The 17606-nt window shown below is 44.7% G+C and overlaps 1 protein-coding gene across 2 annotated transcripts in view; it reads right to left on the reverse strand.

Annotated features, from left to right (window-relative positions):
* LOC135903623 (beta-scruin-like) overlaps positions 1 to 17606 on the reverse strand; it is a 62570-nt gene that overhangs the window by 36167 nt on the left and 8797 nt on the right. For both annotated transcript variants that reach the window (XM_065433930.1, XM_065433929.1), the window contains 4 exons: positions 14622 to 14819; positions 13174 to 13388; positions 11763 to 11953; positions 5235 to 5339 (listed from right to left, as the gene is read on the reverse strand). In XM_065433930.1, the coding sequence (XP_065290002.1) occupies positions 5235 to 5339; positions 11763 to 11953; positions 13174 to 13388; positions 14622 to 14819 (709 nt within the window). The remainder of the gene's footprint in view (positions 1 to 5234; positions 5340 to 11762; positions 11954 to 13173; positions 13389 to 14621; positions 14820 to 17606) is intronic.

Raw genomic sequence — 17606 nt, forward strand, 5'->3', positions numbered from 1 at the left:
GCATTGAAGCTGCGAACAAAGAAATGAGTTTACGGCGGTAACACAATTAGCTTTTAATCTGCACAGCAGGACCACGCGCGATACCTCGAAGAATAGACACGTCGTTCATCGTTTATTCAGCGGTGAATTATGTCTGTGTAAAGATTAGGACCATACCGACTCGCACTATACCTATTTTTAAGCAATCATTGTGTCGTGGCTCACTGCAAAGGTGTGGCTTTTCTCGTAAAAACGTTCGCCACTAAGTACAGTCGTTCCATATGCGAACCGTTTGAAAATGCTGTGCGGATACCGAGAAGCATACGGATATATTGAACTCTGTATTGAGGCGTGTAAGCGAATCTTCTGTGCTGTGTTACGATAACGCCCAGTGACATTAGGGTATATAATTTGTCGCTGTCTGGATCGAGCAAAGGAAACGTGACGACAATGTAGCAATCTTTTTTTTTAATTTCTTGTACGCAATATACCAACCCTGACCCAGGCATTAAGTGCACGCACCCAGTTTATTTTTTATTTTTTTCAGATGCTTGTGCTCTATTGCCGAGTCCAGTTTCAGAAAGTGAATACGTGGTAATAATTACTCAGCAAAGTGCATCTGTTAATGCGCTGGTTGAGAATGCATCATATTCACAACGCGTGAGGCATACCAAGCACAGTAGATACAAAATCGATTGTGCCCTTGTGCTGTGAGAGTATCGAAAACAAACGCGTCATTTTTCAATGCTTTGGCAGTCCCTCTGCAGCTGTAACGAGTCAAAAAGATTGGACTACATTCTTGTGCGCACATGATCATCGCCGCAGCACAGCCCGCATAACGTCGTCCTCACTGCACGGGAGGCACAGAGCGTACACGCCATCGCGCTCTTTTTTTTTTTTGCTACCTTGTTATTTGTGCGAGCAACCTCGGAGCACTTTCTTCAAATGACAGCGCGGTGCTCGACGGCCGTCCCTCCGCGACCAGTGCGCACGGTCATTGTTTGCTTTCGCAAGCTTGACGATGCGAAAGCATCGCAAAGAGGCGCCAGGTCGCGTTTGACGTGTCGTCGAGCGTGAGCGTCGGTCCAAGGTTAAGCGGGCGTTCACTTGTTGACTCGCCCCGGAGCCCCCGGTCCGACGGGCGCAACAAGAGTATTTTCACTGCCTAATGACCTTCTCAAGGAAAACATTGGACGCACGGTTCTCGACCGTATACGGGAAGAAGATATAATGCAACAAACGGGAAGTGGCCGGCAGGGGTGCTCAGTATTGGAAACTATGCACTGGTGACTTTAGTACTCTAGGACTATAGGCTTATTCTGCTATTCAACCTAAAGGTGCTTGTACGCGGAGAATTTGATAGCGCGGAAAAAAAGAAAAAGCACGACCGGAAATATTCAGCAGCCTGTTGATATGGTTGCCTTTATAGTCTCGGTGTTGTTATCGGACGTCAAATCTCATCATTGAGCGAACCAACGCCAGAACGAACCGCCAGAACAAGCCCTTCGTGAACGTGTTACACGTTACAGAAGACAAGTTACTATACAAGTTGTTACAGAATAACAAGTTACACTCAAACCACAACGACAGCGGCGGGCGCGGTCGTCGATGTTAGTCGTCGAACTCCCGTGTTCTAGAACCTCCCTCCACTTCATTTTCCGCTTCGACTCGAAAAAGTGAATGGCAGCGCCCACCCACGACAGAAGTGGTAAGTGCGCTTCGCTGATACCATACGGCAGTTCCTGAAGAACGTAGAATCTTCTGCAGCCGATGGGCGAAGCGGAGTGAAGGAGACCATATAAGAGCACAGCTCTCAGGAGCCCATTTCTGCATTTCGCGTCGGCGTCCCTCGGCGTAACCGAGCACCGAGCGAAGGAGCACAGCGAATGATGAAGCAGCGAACGCGGAGCTCAGCGGGGAACGAAAGCAGGCGATAGCCGAAGAGAGCGGGAGGAGGAAAGCGGAGGAGGAGGTTAGGCGAGAGCGTGAGAAGAAAAGCGCAGTGCCGCGCAAGACTGGCTATGCGGCGACGACCGCTACGAGATGGCGCCAGAGTAGCGCGTGCCTGTTCACCGGTGACATGCGGCGAGCGCGTCCACCGATGCCATATATGGAAACAAAGGGCTGCATGAGTAGAGGCCTGTCTACAGCGGCTGCTGTGAAGCGCGGCCACGCGTCACCCACGCGCTGCCTCTCGCGATCTCCCAATTAGCGAGGTAGTCGCGCAACACTTCGCACCGTTTGCAATGTACCGCATGAGATAGGTTTTTTGAGATGAGATAGATAGATATTTGCGTCATGGACGCAATTTCATTATACAAGGTTCTTTTGCGAACAGAATCGGCGACAACATTGGAGAAAGGAGTCCAATGCGACCTTTAGGACGCAGATACTTACGGTTGCTAATTCTTAGTCGGAAATACCGATGATCATTCGGCCGCAGATACATTTGGCCGCCCGCTTGTGCGCTCACTCTCGGCGGACTTATACTACAAAAGAGCGCCAAGCTTTCAACTTTGTGAATATTTCATTCTTTCGATCCTTTTTACTTCTCAAAGGCACCTAGTTGACGGCGTAATCTGACCTTAGCTAAGCTAAACCAAAATAGCAAGAACGTAGGCTGTTGAATAGGACGTACTTGTTTTCCCATACGCCAGAACGTCACGCTGGAACCAAATATGGCAACGGCAGTATGTATTGTGAGAGGGTTTCAGCCACTTACCGTCGACACTAGCACCATGGTGCTGAAAACTTTATCTCTTCAAATTTTCTATAAGCACTAGGTGCAGGTTTAATTCCTGGCCGTTGCGACCACATCTTTACGGTGAAGAATGTCCAAACGCTCGTGTACTTAGATTTAGGTGCACTTAAAATAACCCCACGGTGGTCAAACTTCATCCGGCTCCCTCCACTACAGCATGCCACATAGCTCGAGATTCTATTGCTTTGGGACGTTCAACCCTATGATTCAACCAATCCAGTAATTTTAAAGCGAATACCTTTCCTTTGGCTCTTTCAACCATTAGCGTGGTCGGTAGTTGCCAATAAGAGCCTGGAGGTCGGAGGTTGGAACGACTGGTCCCGATGCAAAGGGCGCGCTCGTTCGTGTTGAGGCATTAGCATATTATCCGCCAAAGATGGTCCCTAACATGTTCGTAGCTATATCAACAATGAAAATATATGGCTGTTCTCGTCTGTATAAGAACCACAAGACAAACTTCAGGGGGTTTCAGCCACTTCCAGCCACTTCCTCGCCCGCCTTAGTGATAAGGGACACCTTTGAGGCCCACGTGCTGTCCACTTATACTACCACCAGAGAGGTGCCGGTTAAGGTTCTGTTCTCTACAGCATTACGCATTGAAACAACAAACGCTACCTAATTTTTTTTTCACTGCAATAAACACATGTCATCAAGTGCACTATTCCACGAATAAAAGGAATAGCTTTCGTGAAGCGTTGTCTAATCGCTTACGTCATAGCCGTCATTCACTTACGTCGTCAACGCCGACGGGTACGGCAGATTTTTCTTTTTTAAGCCACCTGCACAGCCATTTTCACCGAAGCGTTCAAAGACCGTACTTTGTTCTAGCCCGGTCTGTCGCCAAGGTTCTCGCCTAGTTTTTGCTCGCAGAAGTTTTAACTGTCGCTAAAGTGGCAACAAGCATTTTGACTGGTGAGCCAGAAAGACGTTTTCCTCATTTCTGAAGTTTGTCTTGAACAGCCATATCTTTTCATTGTTGATATAGCTACGAACAAGTTTGGGACCATCTTTGGCGGATAATATGCTAATGTCTAAATAAATAGTGACAAGGAGAGATACGAGGAGTATGTAGTAATGAAGTAATTATCCACTACTTCATTGACAAAATGAACGGGCCTAGGCTCTCTCAATACCCATTCGTTCCCATCTTGTGTCGTCGTTGTCATGTGTTTTGGTGCATAACGTTCTGCCGTATACGCAATAAGTATTTACACGCGTACATTGCACATCTTGTATCAGGTGACCGTTTTTCATCGGCTAAAAAATGTTACAATGTTATCGCTAGGTGCAAGACGCACGTCCCTTCATGCATCGGAACTTTCTCCAATGTTGTCGCCAATTCTGCTCGCGACAGAATCTTGTATAATCAAATTTCGTCTGTGACGCGAATAATGACGTATATTTTGGAACGTCCGGAAGCATTAGTGGTTGTGCTGGCCTGTGCGATGAGTCATGTGTAAGAGATGTAACGCTGTTGTAAATTAAACCTGCACATCGTGCTTATAGAAAATTTGAAGAGATAAAGTTTTCAGCATCGCAGCGCTAGTTTCGACGGGAAGTGGCTGAAACCCCCTCACAATGCATACTGCCGTTGCCATATTTGGTTCCAGCGTGATGTTCTGGCGTATGGGAAAACAAGTACGTCCTATTCAACAGCCCACGTTCTTGCTATATTGGTTTACGTTAGCTAAGGTCAGATTACGCCGTCGACTAGGCACCTTTGAGAAGTAAAAAAGGATCGAAATAATTAAATATTCACAAAGTTGAAAGCCTGGCGCTATTTTTGCATAGTATAAATCTGTGGAGAGTGAGGGGACAAGTGCGAAGCCAAATGTATCTGCGGCCGAATGGTCATGGTATTTCGGTCTATGAATTATCAACTGTAAGTATACTGCGTCTTAAAGGTCGCATTGGGCTCCCATTCTAATGGTGGCCCCCCTGGCAGTTCGCACTTAGGTAGCTCCTTCAGCATTCATCTTAATCTCTGCGTTTCGTGTAATAAAATAGCACTGAAGAAACTTGAACTTGTGCAATCATTGCATTATATACCGGTACTAACACAAGAGGCGAAACCTTTGGACATTAACAAAGAAGCTCGGAAAAAAGCTAAGGACGGCGCAAAGAGCGATGGAAGGAAGACAGCGGTGTGAATTAGAGAGTCAACGGGGGCAATCGATATCACAGTTCAAATTAAGAGAAGCAAACTGGAGCCTGGTCATCCATGCAATGTGCAGCGCAGATCACCAGCGGTTTATATCAGCAACATAACGGGTAGCAAGGGAAGCGCAGTCGAGGACGGCGAATAACCGTGCGAGAAAATTAGGAACTTTGCAAGCAAATGATAGTGCAAGCCAGCACAAGACGTGGACAATTGGAAATCACAGGCAGATGCCTTCGTCTTGCGTAAAATAGGCTCATGATGATAGTGACAACGATAATGGCGGTGTTGATGGTGATGGTAATACTTTACTTTTCCACAGGCCGTGACACTTACTTGCGATTCTGTCATTTCGTCGTCCTCCTTCACTTTCTTGCGCTGGCGATAACGGCGGTACACGGTGCGCAAATTGTACGTGTTCCAGTCCGTACTCTCGTCATCCTGAAAGGCAATTACAGTTAGGTTCAAAAGTGCTGAAGCAACCGACAGGGCCGTGCAAGTCCAGGAATCTCGGACATCGCCCCTTCGCATATATCATCATCATCATCATCATCATCATCATCATCATCATATGGAGGACTACGGTGGCTGTGGAGCCGCTATAGATATCGTTCAGTATTTTTACACACGGCTAGTCTACACCTTGATTCCGCAATGCCTCCATGACTGCTGAGGTTTCGACTGAATCAAACGCTTTCTTGTAATCAATGAAAGCTATATATAAAGGTTGGTTATATTCCGCACATTTTTCTATCACCTGATTGATAGTGTGAATATGGTCTATTGTTGAGTAGCCTTTGCGGAATCCTGCCTGGTCCTTTGGTTGACGGAAGCCTAAGGTGTTCCGTAAATATGCACTGTGTTGAAATGTTATTTTACGCGAATTTCGTTTTGGTCATTACCATATTTGACTACTGCTTTTATTCCTTTCTGCTATACAGCATTTTCGTTTATTGCTTGACAAATGTAGAGTTACTCCTCCTGTATACGACTGTCACTGTTATTATTTAATTATTATTATTAGTTATCATTTCTAATATTTTAATAGCGCAAATATTTACCATTTCACATTATATTTAAATCCTTTATATTTACGTATGCAAATATTTTCTTGTATATGCTGGTACCGCATGTCCTTAAGAAATATATATAATATTTCTACTTACTTTCCCCAAGTTCTACTGTTGTTATAACATAATATGCATGTGTTCGGTACTAGCATAAGGTTGTCATTTATTCACATATATAGAGTTTTACTCTTGACTTTTTAATGTTTCTTAGAAGGTCCCCCTAACAGTCTTGAATTCTGGGACCTCCTCCAGTATTACTTTGCCGCTTAATGAATCTGAACTTTATTACAAGGACGTACCCTCTCGAAGTTGCTTACTGAGAGTTGTTGAAATGTGCGTGGTCGTTTGAAGTATAATTTCTTGAAAGTGCTGCCTATTGAGTAAAGCTTGTGCACTGCGGTGAAATTCTACAGACAGCCAAACGGGCGATGTCTAAAATTCCTTGCTATGCAAGTCCTCGTATACAGTTTACTACATACGGTACACTATTGACTGTTGTGAGGACGCTTTACCTTGATTTATCTTAACTTTATTATCTTATCTTATCTTTATTTTATCTTTCTTTTCCTTTACCTTTATTTAAATACACACGAATGCAGAAATCGTATTGCTTGGCACCCACTGCGAAATATTTGGTGAGTGTTTGTTGCATTTCAACGACAATAAATTAAAAAATGGCGACTGTTATGTTTAAATATCTGATTTAGACCAACCATTGTTTCATAAAAATTTTTAACACCGAAATATTTTCTAACGATCGCAAAGAACGATTTGACAATTCTGAAACATGTACCTATCGAAATATCTAAAGCGGAGGACATTGATTTCTTATTGCACTGAAATTCGCGCTGAGATCTACCACTAATTTGGGACCAAAGCCTTTGAAATGCCTTCGTAAGTATGCAAGAATTTCACATATTCTGCAAACTCGCATGTTAAATTTATCAGCTTTAGATGCTAAATAGATGCACTTCACAGAACAGCAATGTCTATTTTCGGTGCTGAGCTATACGTCTGCTAGCAATGTGCTTCGGACTTCTTTCTTTTTAGGTTATCAATTATTTGAATACTTCTAAAAAAATTCTTAAACCTAAATATAGATGCTCCTTCCTACAGTCGGTAACTTCAGCTTACTTTCTGAACCGCTTGAGGCACCAGAACTTTTGTCCACTGAAAATTCGGTTTCACTACATTGCTTGCATCCTCAGAATCACGATACGCGCGCCACTTGGGAACGGATTAAGAAATTTCGGCTCTTCGACGAATTTTGTCAAGATTGTGGAAAGTGGCCTACATGCGAAAACTTTCTACAGCAACGTGAGATATCAGAGCGTCAATCTTTTTTGTGTCTAGCACACTTGGAAAGCACCTTTAATGCCCCTTGAGAAAAGTGCGTTGTGTACTAACAGTGCCAAAAGTGATTCCACAATGCCATGACGTCACACTGACAAGGATAGCAAACGCTCAGCCGTCTACATTCCAACTCGTTTTACTAAGACGCTTCAGACATATGATTCCAACTGGCCACGCTGGTTCAAACAGTAGCGTTCCACGATGTTTGTGACGTATTTTACATATTATAAATTTAATTAGTGCTTCTTATTTTGATGCACCACCCTCATGTGCACAATTATACACATAGAGGCCTGAAAATGAATAGTGAATTTTAAATGCCTCCCCCACCCCGGGTAAATCTTTCACTTAAGCTGGTTCATTTTAAACACTCTAATAATCGCATTACGAGCACACCACCAAAATAATATTTGGGGAAAGACTAAACCTCAGTTTTGTAACGAAGGTCTGCCTGACGCGATACGTCATACCTGTGGAAGTCGGCGAGATACACGAGCGTATTGATAGCGGCTCAGGAATTACCTAAGATTGTCATGATTATCACGATTATAAGATTCACTTTTTTTTTCTCATGCGCAGAGTTTAGTGTTGACACGCGCAACGCTATGATGCTACCGTCGTCCACTGTTTTGATTCTGTGTACAGAGCGTACCTCTTCTTTCTGAATTGTGGACTAACTATGCTTCTAAACGTCTTCATCTTTGCTTCTTTTTTTCATGCGCAGTGCTTTGTGTTGTCACGCGCAGAGCTAAGATGCTATACATGGCATTTTGCAGACGTCCTTCTTGTTCTTTTTGTCTTATTGTTTTGTTTTGTTGCAATCGCTGTCTAAAGCTTTAATTTTACGCATACCAACACTTGCCCATTTTCTCACACTGAGGCCGGCAATATCCCCTTCAGGCGCGAATTAAGAGAAACACGAAGGAAAATTGTGGTTACTTCAAATATTGCCTCTAAATAGCGACCCAAACTCAGTGGTATGAATGAAAACGTGTTTATTGAGCCAACAAAAAATTTTTCTGATGTGTACATTTGTACACATGGCGCCTCCAGGACGTAAATTATCTTGACGGCCACTTACACAAGGAGTAACTGTTGTCAGGTGCTGGTAACTTGGCAAAAGTACTTAAGAGTGTATTTACAATGCATCTCAGCTTGCCTGCTTCGACGGATCCTACTTTTTGACGTGAAATTCATAGTAGCAATCCTTTGTGGCACTTAGGCAGAGGAAAACACCGCATTTGCGACAGCAAACTCGAAACTTTGAAGCACAGCCTGTGTTTCGGCACCTTTGCGGGAAGTTGGCACTGATGTGAATAGGCCAGTGGTTATTGCCATCAAACCTTGTGGAATTTGTTGGCAGCGGCATACCGACATGTGATTTTCGGACAGGACTTGGAGAGCTGGGCCTTGGTCTACCCCTCCTGTTTGGCGCAGTCCTGTTGCTTGAAATCAAACTGCGTGCAATGTCTGATTGAAATGCCATAACATCTTTCACTTCCTTTTTCGGCAGTCCTTCTGCATTCGCGTCGCGAATGTACTCAAGCCAGCTGTTGCACACTGCGAAGCAAATGAAGTGGGAGATAACTCTTACTGGCCATTTCTTCGTCTTTGCTTTGAGGGGATAGAGCGACATCAAAAAGTCCAGCTTGTCGACGCCACCAATGAATTGATTGTAGTCCGCGATAACCTGCGGACAATCGATGTCGACATGTGCCTTGGCAGCTTCACTCCATCTCTTCACCTTAGTGATGTTGCCTAGTCCTACAACTGTAGAGACCATGTTGACTGGACCATTGTCGTGCCAGCGAACAATGACGACAAAAGTTATAGACGAAAAAGTTATAGAACTAAATAACAGCAAAATATAAAATTTCTTTTGAGTAGTGGCCAAAGTTACCACAATTTCGGCAGATTCTTCGAATTCATCGTCTGAGAAGTCCTCATCTGAGATGTTCCCGTCAGCAACTCTGGCCAAAAGAGCCTGGGCCGACGTCGTCGATGCCTTTTGCCGGCATTCTGAATGATCTCTAAGACCTATAATGCATAAAAGATACGTATAAGTTCAGCATTAACCGTTAGAAACAAAATAAAATGTCCAGGTAAAGTGATCTGATGAGACAGCCTTGAGGCGCCTTGTGTACAATTGTACACACACATATTTGACTGCACGGCACCAAGCCATCCTTAACAAAAACCGAAAAAAATCGTTGTTTGCGACAAGCCATAACCATATGTGTTAAGCTGATATGAATATCATTTTTGTAAACAAACTTTACACGAGAAAAAACAAGAATTATCGGAGTGCACTCGCGTGCCGATCCGTAAAAGGTAGAGGCGTCCATCTTGAATGTTTGTTTTGACTTGTGCTTTGCCGTAAAAAACCTAGATGGCGCTAGCTGTCCACTAAGGAAGCATGTCTCAATGCTCACGTGGTGGGTTATCCAATTTGAAGGAAAGGTGGGCGCGCGACGTGGCGCCAAATTTAATGTGTACAAATGTACACACCGCCGCTGAAGGGGCTATGTATCAAACAAAAAAAAATAAATGACGACCACCCAGTCTGATTCCGAGCATGTTGTTCCGGTGAGCCAGGCAAAATCCAACCCCTTCGTCACCAGAATTATCTTGTGCTTACAGGATTTCTTTCCTTTCCTATGATGTTCATTATGCGTCAAGTTATGTTGGTTTGAAACGACACTTTGGCGTTTCCTTGAAAAGTGGACCACTCTGTAAACCTCCAACTGATTACACGAATAGTGAGAATACAGTATACTACCAGTACACAAGGTCATTACATCAAACAGCATTGTGAGCTCTCGATTAACCTACAATCGAAGCATGAAACAAAAGATTTAAATTTACACATTGTAGGTTGCTCTTAGCACTATTCGTTAGACACAATTCCGCACTTTCTCACTCGAACACGCGTGTAACAGTGTAGAGGCAGAATTGTAAGCTCTCGCCATGCAATTATTGTTGCAAGCGGAAACACAAGTGCAGCAGCTGCTTACAAGGCAAGTTGTGCTGTGCTGCAGGCATGCAATGAAGGTATCATTATTATTAAAACGAATGTCAAGAATGTTTAAATAATACTAATAAATTATTATATCAGAAAAATACATAAATTCCGACTATAATTCCTTTCTTTTTTTCTTTTGTACGCCAAAATTTCCGGAAGTGACGGCGCAAGTGCCGCCTGCCGAGCCCGCTTTTAGAGCCCACTCGGTCCGCGCGGCATGTTTTGAGGTCACGTGACCTGCTGCGAGTTCTAGGACTATCATTATTCAAAAGACTAGCGCAAAATAGCAGGGACAAAGACAGAGAAGACGACAGGACGAACGCTAAACATCAACTGGTTTTTTACTGCAAGCGAAAGTACATATATACATTTCGTTGGTGCATGCGCACATAGGACTAGCATGCGAGAGCGAGCCGATATAAAGGTAGTTGGCGGCTTGGCCGCGAGCTGTCTTGCCGCCCAACGCAGGATGTCACGCAATCTGCCGAGCTTGAGAGGCGTGGCACAGTCGAGCTTGCGAAGGGAGCGCGTGCCTTTGGGCGCGCGGACACCACGCGCGTTTGGTTCGTAGACGAACGATCGCTGCAATATAAACTGCCCGTATACCCACGACTCTTACTCCGTGTAATAGTCCGGTAATTTGGCCCAAACAACGAAACATTCCTTTCCTTCGAGCGCTTCCTAACCTTACGTGAGGCCTCCTTACAGCGAAGAACCGATGGAGGAAGCAAGCGTACTCTGAAAGCTCCCTACGCCCGTCCTCATGTAACGAGCGGTTGCCGCATGCCTGGGTTTGAGATTATCTCTAAAAAGGTTTACGTGAACACCATTATTCAACAAAACAATGTTGTATCGTCGCACAATCTTTAAATTGAAGAGCTAATATAGAGATGCCTGGACGCTTTCTTGTAGTTTTGTTTAGTAAACGTCAATAAAGTACCACATTACAGCGTAAGAATTGATGTGCTCCAGTAACGCTGGCACGCCGGCGTCGTGCTACGCCCAGCAACGCCTAGCAACGCTTTCATGCCGCACGCGTGACTGAAACGCACATGCCCGGCAAGACGTACCACGCTCGCGCTACTCTGCAGGTGGGTGACAGCGCGCATGCGCAAGCAAACGTCACGAGGCTAAGCGTTGAGGTGAAGTTCTCCTTCGGGACCAGGAACGGCGTAAGGACGCATGAAGGTAGCTTCGGAGCTACCTTACGCTGAGGAAACACCAAGGAAGCCTTCACCGACGGTCCCTCAGTAAGGAAGCTTTCAGAGTGATATGTGGTTGCCTCACCGCAATGAAGGCTTCCTTACTGAGGTAAGGAGTATTTTATTATTTGGCCCTTTGTTACAAGCTGCCAACGCTCCGACTCTCGGGCGAGTGTGCGATTTCCTAAACTATGGCCGCGCTTGCCGACCGACTCACCGACTGCTGCGTGGTTTGAGATGAAGACGGCCGTTGCTGAGGTGGGAGCACGATGGCGCCGGCTCCGGTCAAGGGGTACGGAAGAGGGCAGGCAGCGTATACTTCTCTCGCGGCCACATCTACCAGCGTGTTGGCGTCGCTGGCGGCTTGGCTTCGGGACTCCGCGCCTCCCACGACGCACATCAAGTCCCCTGGGGAAACGCAGAAGAAAGCTGGTGTTGAAAATTAAGTAGCAGGCTTACGTTGCCTCATTGCGGGCACGCGTCAAGAACAACGTCAAGTGTTACGAGTGAACCCATGAATCATGGACATTACAATATTTAGTTGATGCTGGAACCTTCAAATAGGTCACTCAAGAATGTATAAGGTTACATAAAGGCCGTTAGAAAATTCGAGCAATATCTCCACCAGATTGCTGCGGCTCCTGCCGTATCTGCCAAGGTTCCTCTGAAATTTGTTCATCGTGACTGCAGACTTAATCATTTTACCAAGTGCTCTTAAAGTGACCCACTAGTGTCTGCACTGCGCGCAGTCACTATGTGAAACGTTTCAACTCGACACCTCTGTGCTCCAGCGAGTGAGAATTCTTTGTAGATACCGTCACTAACCTAACCTTCGGTGAAACCCGGAGTGGGCCATCACCGACGCTCATTATCAGAATCCGAATCAGAACTTATTATTAGAAGTTGGGTGACATTACAAGTAATTAGTATGCAGAAGGAGGTCCCATACTCAAAGACTCTATCGGGACCTCGTGCACAAGAACAGTTATTATAGTTAACGTCTCAAAGCAACAGGAGCATACAATGAGGAAGTATACAAGCAACAAGAAAAGAACGGTTACATGAGCGAACTGTAAAAAGATTTCAAAATACCCGGAAGTCGATGAGCGTAACGAATTGTACCTCAGCTCCTAATATATGACGCGGTAAAAGCTGTGAAACAGGGCACAGTGCGCACGAACTTCCACAACCACATCTAAAAGGCCTTCTCTTTATCCGATTTTATGCACATGTTCAATTACAATGATTTATGTCGAACTTTTTCGGCCGGTAAAAGTCACGGTAAAATCGCCGACGATTACTGCCGCAGTGCTAGGAGAGCCCTCGGTAAACAGCACCAATCAATACCCACGACAGTTTGAAAGCCCGGTGAAAATTAAAAGACGGGTGGGGGGCTATAGAGAATAGAGGAGCCATGCCATTACAGAGGCAGTATCGAGTGGCATGAGCGGTGACCAAAGTGCCTAGCTATGCCAGAACTCACGTCGAGTGAAGAAAGTTACGCGCCAATGAGAGATGCTCTGCAAAGTTGCAATGCCCTGCAAGCCCGTAATGCTGCGCAGCAACCACGAACAGCTCGAACAGCTTGATGTCTCGCTCGGATATTCAACTCGACGCGTAGGATTCACCTATGGCGGCGCCACAGAACGCGTGTAGCGGACGCTGCAGCCGGCAGGTGGCCTTCCAGACGCGCCGGTCTGGCTTCCACAGGCGCAGCTCGCCCGCCGAGCGGCCGTTCTCGTCCATGCCTCCCCACAGCCACAGCCGTTGGCCGGACGAGTCCGTCGTGGTCAGCGCCAGCGAGTATGCCAGGGGCGTCCATAGGCTCACCGACCGGAACCAGCTGCGTTCAAGTCCCACGGATGTTTGGAAAATGCAATAGCCAGAGAACACTGCGACTCTTTTAGCGCTCTGCAGAGACCCGGATCACGCTTCCCGATTCGATGGCAAGTGATTCTTTTCGCACTTTCGCTATTTCAATAGAAACGTACTGCGAGTAGCAATAAGAAAGCAATCAATGAATAATTTAGACACGTCAGCTGAATATCGCATCGCTGGAATGTAGGAGGACATTGTAAAATACGAAGCGCGCGCGTGCATCTTTATACAGCATGCTTTCAACTCATGCACATGAGCTTCGACAAGAGTCAACAACGGGACAATAAAATCTTTAAAATAAATGAATTGATAGATTTTGGGGATATGCGGTATTTGTAACATTCTACAAGCGCACAAAAAGAACGACGTTGCCTGTCCTTCCTCAGGTCTTCCGACTAGCGCTCAACTGTAAAGATGATGCGAATAGGTTTTCCTATTCCAACTTATAACTAATTTGCTTCTCTCATCTCTTGGTCAGTTACATCACACCCCGAAACATGCCGGGAATTCGGCTGAATTGGTAAAGCGAACTGAAAAGCGCTATTATTTCTTTTTTCTGCTGATAATGTAAACATGAAGATTTACGCGCATCGTTTTATAAAAGTCACTACCACGCCTCTTGTTTGCTCTTTTAATGCGCTTAGCATTCTTAGCCTTCTTCCCCCACTTTGCGGTTTGCATACTGCGTTCCTAAATTCTTTACTCCGGTAGTCTCTTTTTTTATGAAGTAATAACACGGTCTGAGCAACGAGGGATAAATTCCCAGCGTTAGCACACACCGACGTACCACCGGTGCAATCTCGGATGCCACGCGAACACGCGAAAGGAGAGGGACTTCGCGCCCGCGCCACTAGAAGGCACGGCATGTCCAGAGTGAAGCCGCAGTATCTATCTATCTATCTATCTATCTATCTATCTATCTATCTATCTATCTATCTATCTATCTATCTATCTATCTATCTATCTATCTATCTATCTATCTATCTATCTATCTATCTATCTAAAGTGCCAGGGCGGGGCCCGGCTGCAGTGTACCGCTCATATGTGGCGCATTTCGGCGGTGGCTGATTCAGTTCTCTCTTGAATGGTAATCGCACTTACGAAAATAAACAACCCCAAAGGCCTGATCTTTTTTTTTCTTTTTAACAAGCACAGTCCGTAACATGTGACAGTTCTAATGCCAGGTGTAAAAGCATACCGGCCGTTCTGAAGGTCCAACTCGAAGATGGTGCTCGTGACCTTGCAGCGGCCGGCCGTCGAGTAGGTGATGCCACCGAGAACCCAAATGCGCGAGTTGAAATGAACGGCAGCAGACGCCATCAAGGGTTGCGGGAGGTTGGAAACGCTCACCCAACGCCCGGCGTCAACGTCAAAAAATTCAGTGGTGTTCGTTATCCTGGACGCAGGTGCAAAGTTTGATTCTATATAGAATGCATCGTAGCGTGGTCGACGCGTTCGTTTAAAGTGGCAATTTTCTCATAAAGCGAGCCATAAATTAAGCTTTGCAGAGAATCGTGGTAGTACATCCCGCTCCTAGTACAATATATTGCTAGTGTTAAGCTGCAAGAACTTTTCTGAAGAAAGTTACTATAACAGGAATCTTATAATAAAATGCAGTGTTAGACAGGTGATAGACCCAACTCGCATTTTTCTATAGTGTTTTTCTTGTTCGTGAACCCTTATCTTATAAGCCATTACTACAATTGCGGTGACCACGGCTAGCTGCGGGCGCTTTTATGCTAGGCCGCCTCACAGATGACCTTGCTGCGACGTCAAGCGACCGCTGCGATAAACAGGCAAGGATTTACAGTGTAACACTCCAAGTGGCATACCGTAGATTCCGGAGGCGGTAACGTCATTATTGCAGCGCTTGAAAAGTTTAAATGTTTAACTTCGCGACAAAAATGCTCCTCTGCTAGGAGAGGCTGCCACCGCTCAAGATGCGTGTGCATGGTCAAGTTGGCAATTCACACTGGTTGACACCAAGAAGAGAACGCTGTTCTCGCGTACTTGTTTGCTAAAGTTCAATACAGATGATAAAAGAGGAAGCGACCTGAGACGAAGCACCGTATTTGCAACATACTACGACGCACGTAAGTGCATACATGATAAGCGCGTCTTACACGCCAGCAGTGGTGAGGCGCCCGAGACGAAGCTCAGTTATCCGAGTCATTTGCGGAGGCAGGTTCGCCAAGTTGGTACAGCATAATGAGCTTCAGAATGTGTGCAATTCACATTTCACGTCTTGTCATCATTTGATGCAATGGTTCGTTTTCATTGAGCTAACTTATACAAATAGTGCGTGTGCGAGATGAGTTAATTTGCATACGCGTGGGTGCCACACTGTAACGCATTATTTGCATAACGTTTAGTGCTTCGTTCATCGTCACTTAGTTTGTTTTCGTTCTTTTCATCAGTCAACATGAAACGTTATTACAGGATTAGCAAAAGTTCATACAGAGATATCTGGACAGATAGCCTAAATGGCTAATGACCAGTCCAATACAAACAATCACTGGCAATACTGCATAAACTGTTACATGTAAGAAATACAAACGATTGCTATACATAAGAACTAATTAGTAAACATCTATTTGCACAACACCAGCAACCTAAACCTAAAGCATCATGTGGGGTAGATGAAATTAACACTATATTCTTACAAAACACAGCGGAATACTGTTCAATCCTACTAGAATGCATTTACTCACAATCTTACAACTCTGGCACCTTACCGTATGATTGGAAAATTGGCAAAGTAATCCCCCTTCACAAAACCGGACCAACCCATGATCCACACAACTATAGACCTATTTCACTTACATCTGTACCATGCAAAGTTATGGAGCATATAATATACACGCATCTGGTTAATTTTCTTGAAAATAACAACTTCTTCACAGTTATGCAGCATGGATTCCATAAGAAGTTCTCTTGTGACACTCAGCTTATCCTCTTCACTAATGCCCTACATGCCAATTTAGATTCTGGTTTTTTAACAGATTGTATATTTCTCGACTTCTCTAAAGCATTTGACAAAGTGAATCATGCATTGCTTCTTCATAAATTAGGCGTTCTAAACATAGACCCCTCCGTAATTAATTGGATTCGCGCGTTTCTGACATCACGTGTTCAATTTGTAACCACTAATGACGCTAACTCACCTTTAGCCCCTGTTGACTCCGGCGTCCCGCAAGGGTCTGTGCTCGGTCCTTTATTATTCCTAATTTATATTAATGACTTGCCCACTCACGTTTCCTCGAACATTTGTCTTTTTGCGGATGACTGCGTCTTGTATCGTAAAATAACTAATTCTTCAGATATTCTACTAATTCAGGAGGATCTCAATAACATAAATGAGTGGTGTCGTACGTGTCGCATGGAATTAAACATTAGAAAGTGTAAGACAATGAGGATTTCTCGTACTAACGTCATCTGCCCCACCTATACGCTAAATAACATCCCACTAGAATGTGTAACGTCATATCGATACTTGGGGGTTCACATTGTCAGCAATCTATCCCGGAAAACTCACATTGATCACATAACATCTAAGGCCACCCGCACACTGGGATACTTTCGTCAAAAATTTTCTCAAGCACCATCATCACTAAAACTCTTACTGTACACAACTTACATTCGCCCACAACTAGAGTACGCGTCATCAGTATGGGACCCCAGTCATGACACCCTCATACAGTCTCTAGAGGCAATACAGAATCGATCAGCCCATTTCATTCTCACCAACTACCAAAGAACTGCGAGTGTCACTAACATGAAAGCTCTCCTTCACCTCCCTCTTTTATCAACCCGTAGAAAACTATCTCGCATATGTCCTTTCCATAAAATCTACTACCATAACACATATTTACGTTCTATCTTTGTCCAACCCCCACCATACATTTCATCTCGCATAGACCACCGCCAAAAGGTAAACATTCCGCACTGCAACACCGTCGGCTTTTCATATTCATTTCTTCCCCAAACGAGCAAAGATTGGAATAACTTACCCGCATTACTTACAAGCATTATTGACACCAATAACTTTAAAAGCACACTTCAAAGCTTCATGTTATAAATTATTGTTGCGTTTGCTTGTTCTGTATAATAACTGCTTTTATGTCACTGTTTTACATTTTGGCTTGTATTTTTATATCGTATGTTCTTTCCTTTCTTTATTTTG

Source organism: Dermacentor albipictus, chromosome 9 (genome assembly GCF_038994185.2).
Source record: "Dermacentor albipictus isolate Rhodes 1998 colony chromosome 9, USDA_Dalb.pri_finalv2, whole genome shotgun sequence".
Taxonomy (NCBI): Eukaryota; Metazoa; Arthropoda; class Arachnida; order Ixodida; family Ixodidae; genus Dermacentor; species Dermacentor albipictus.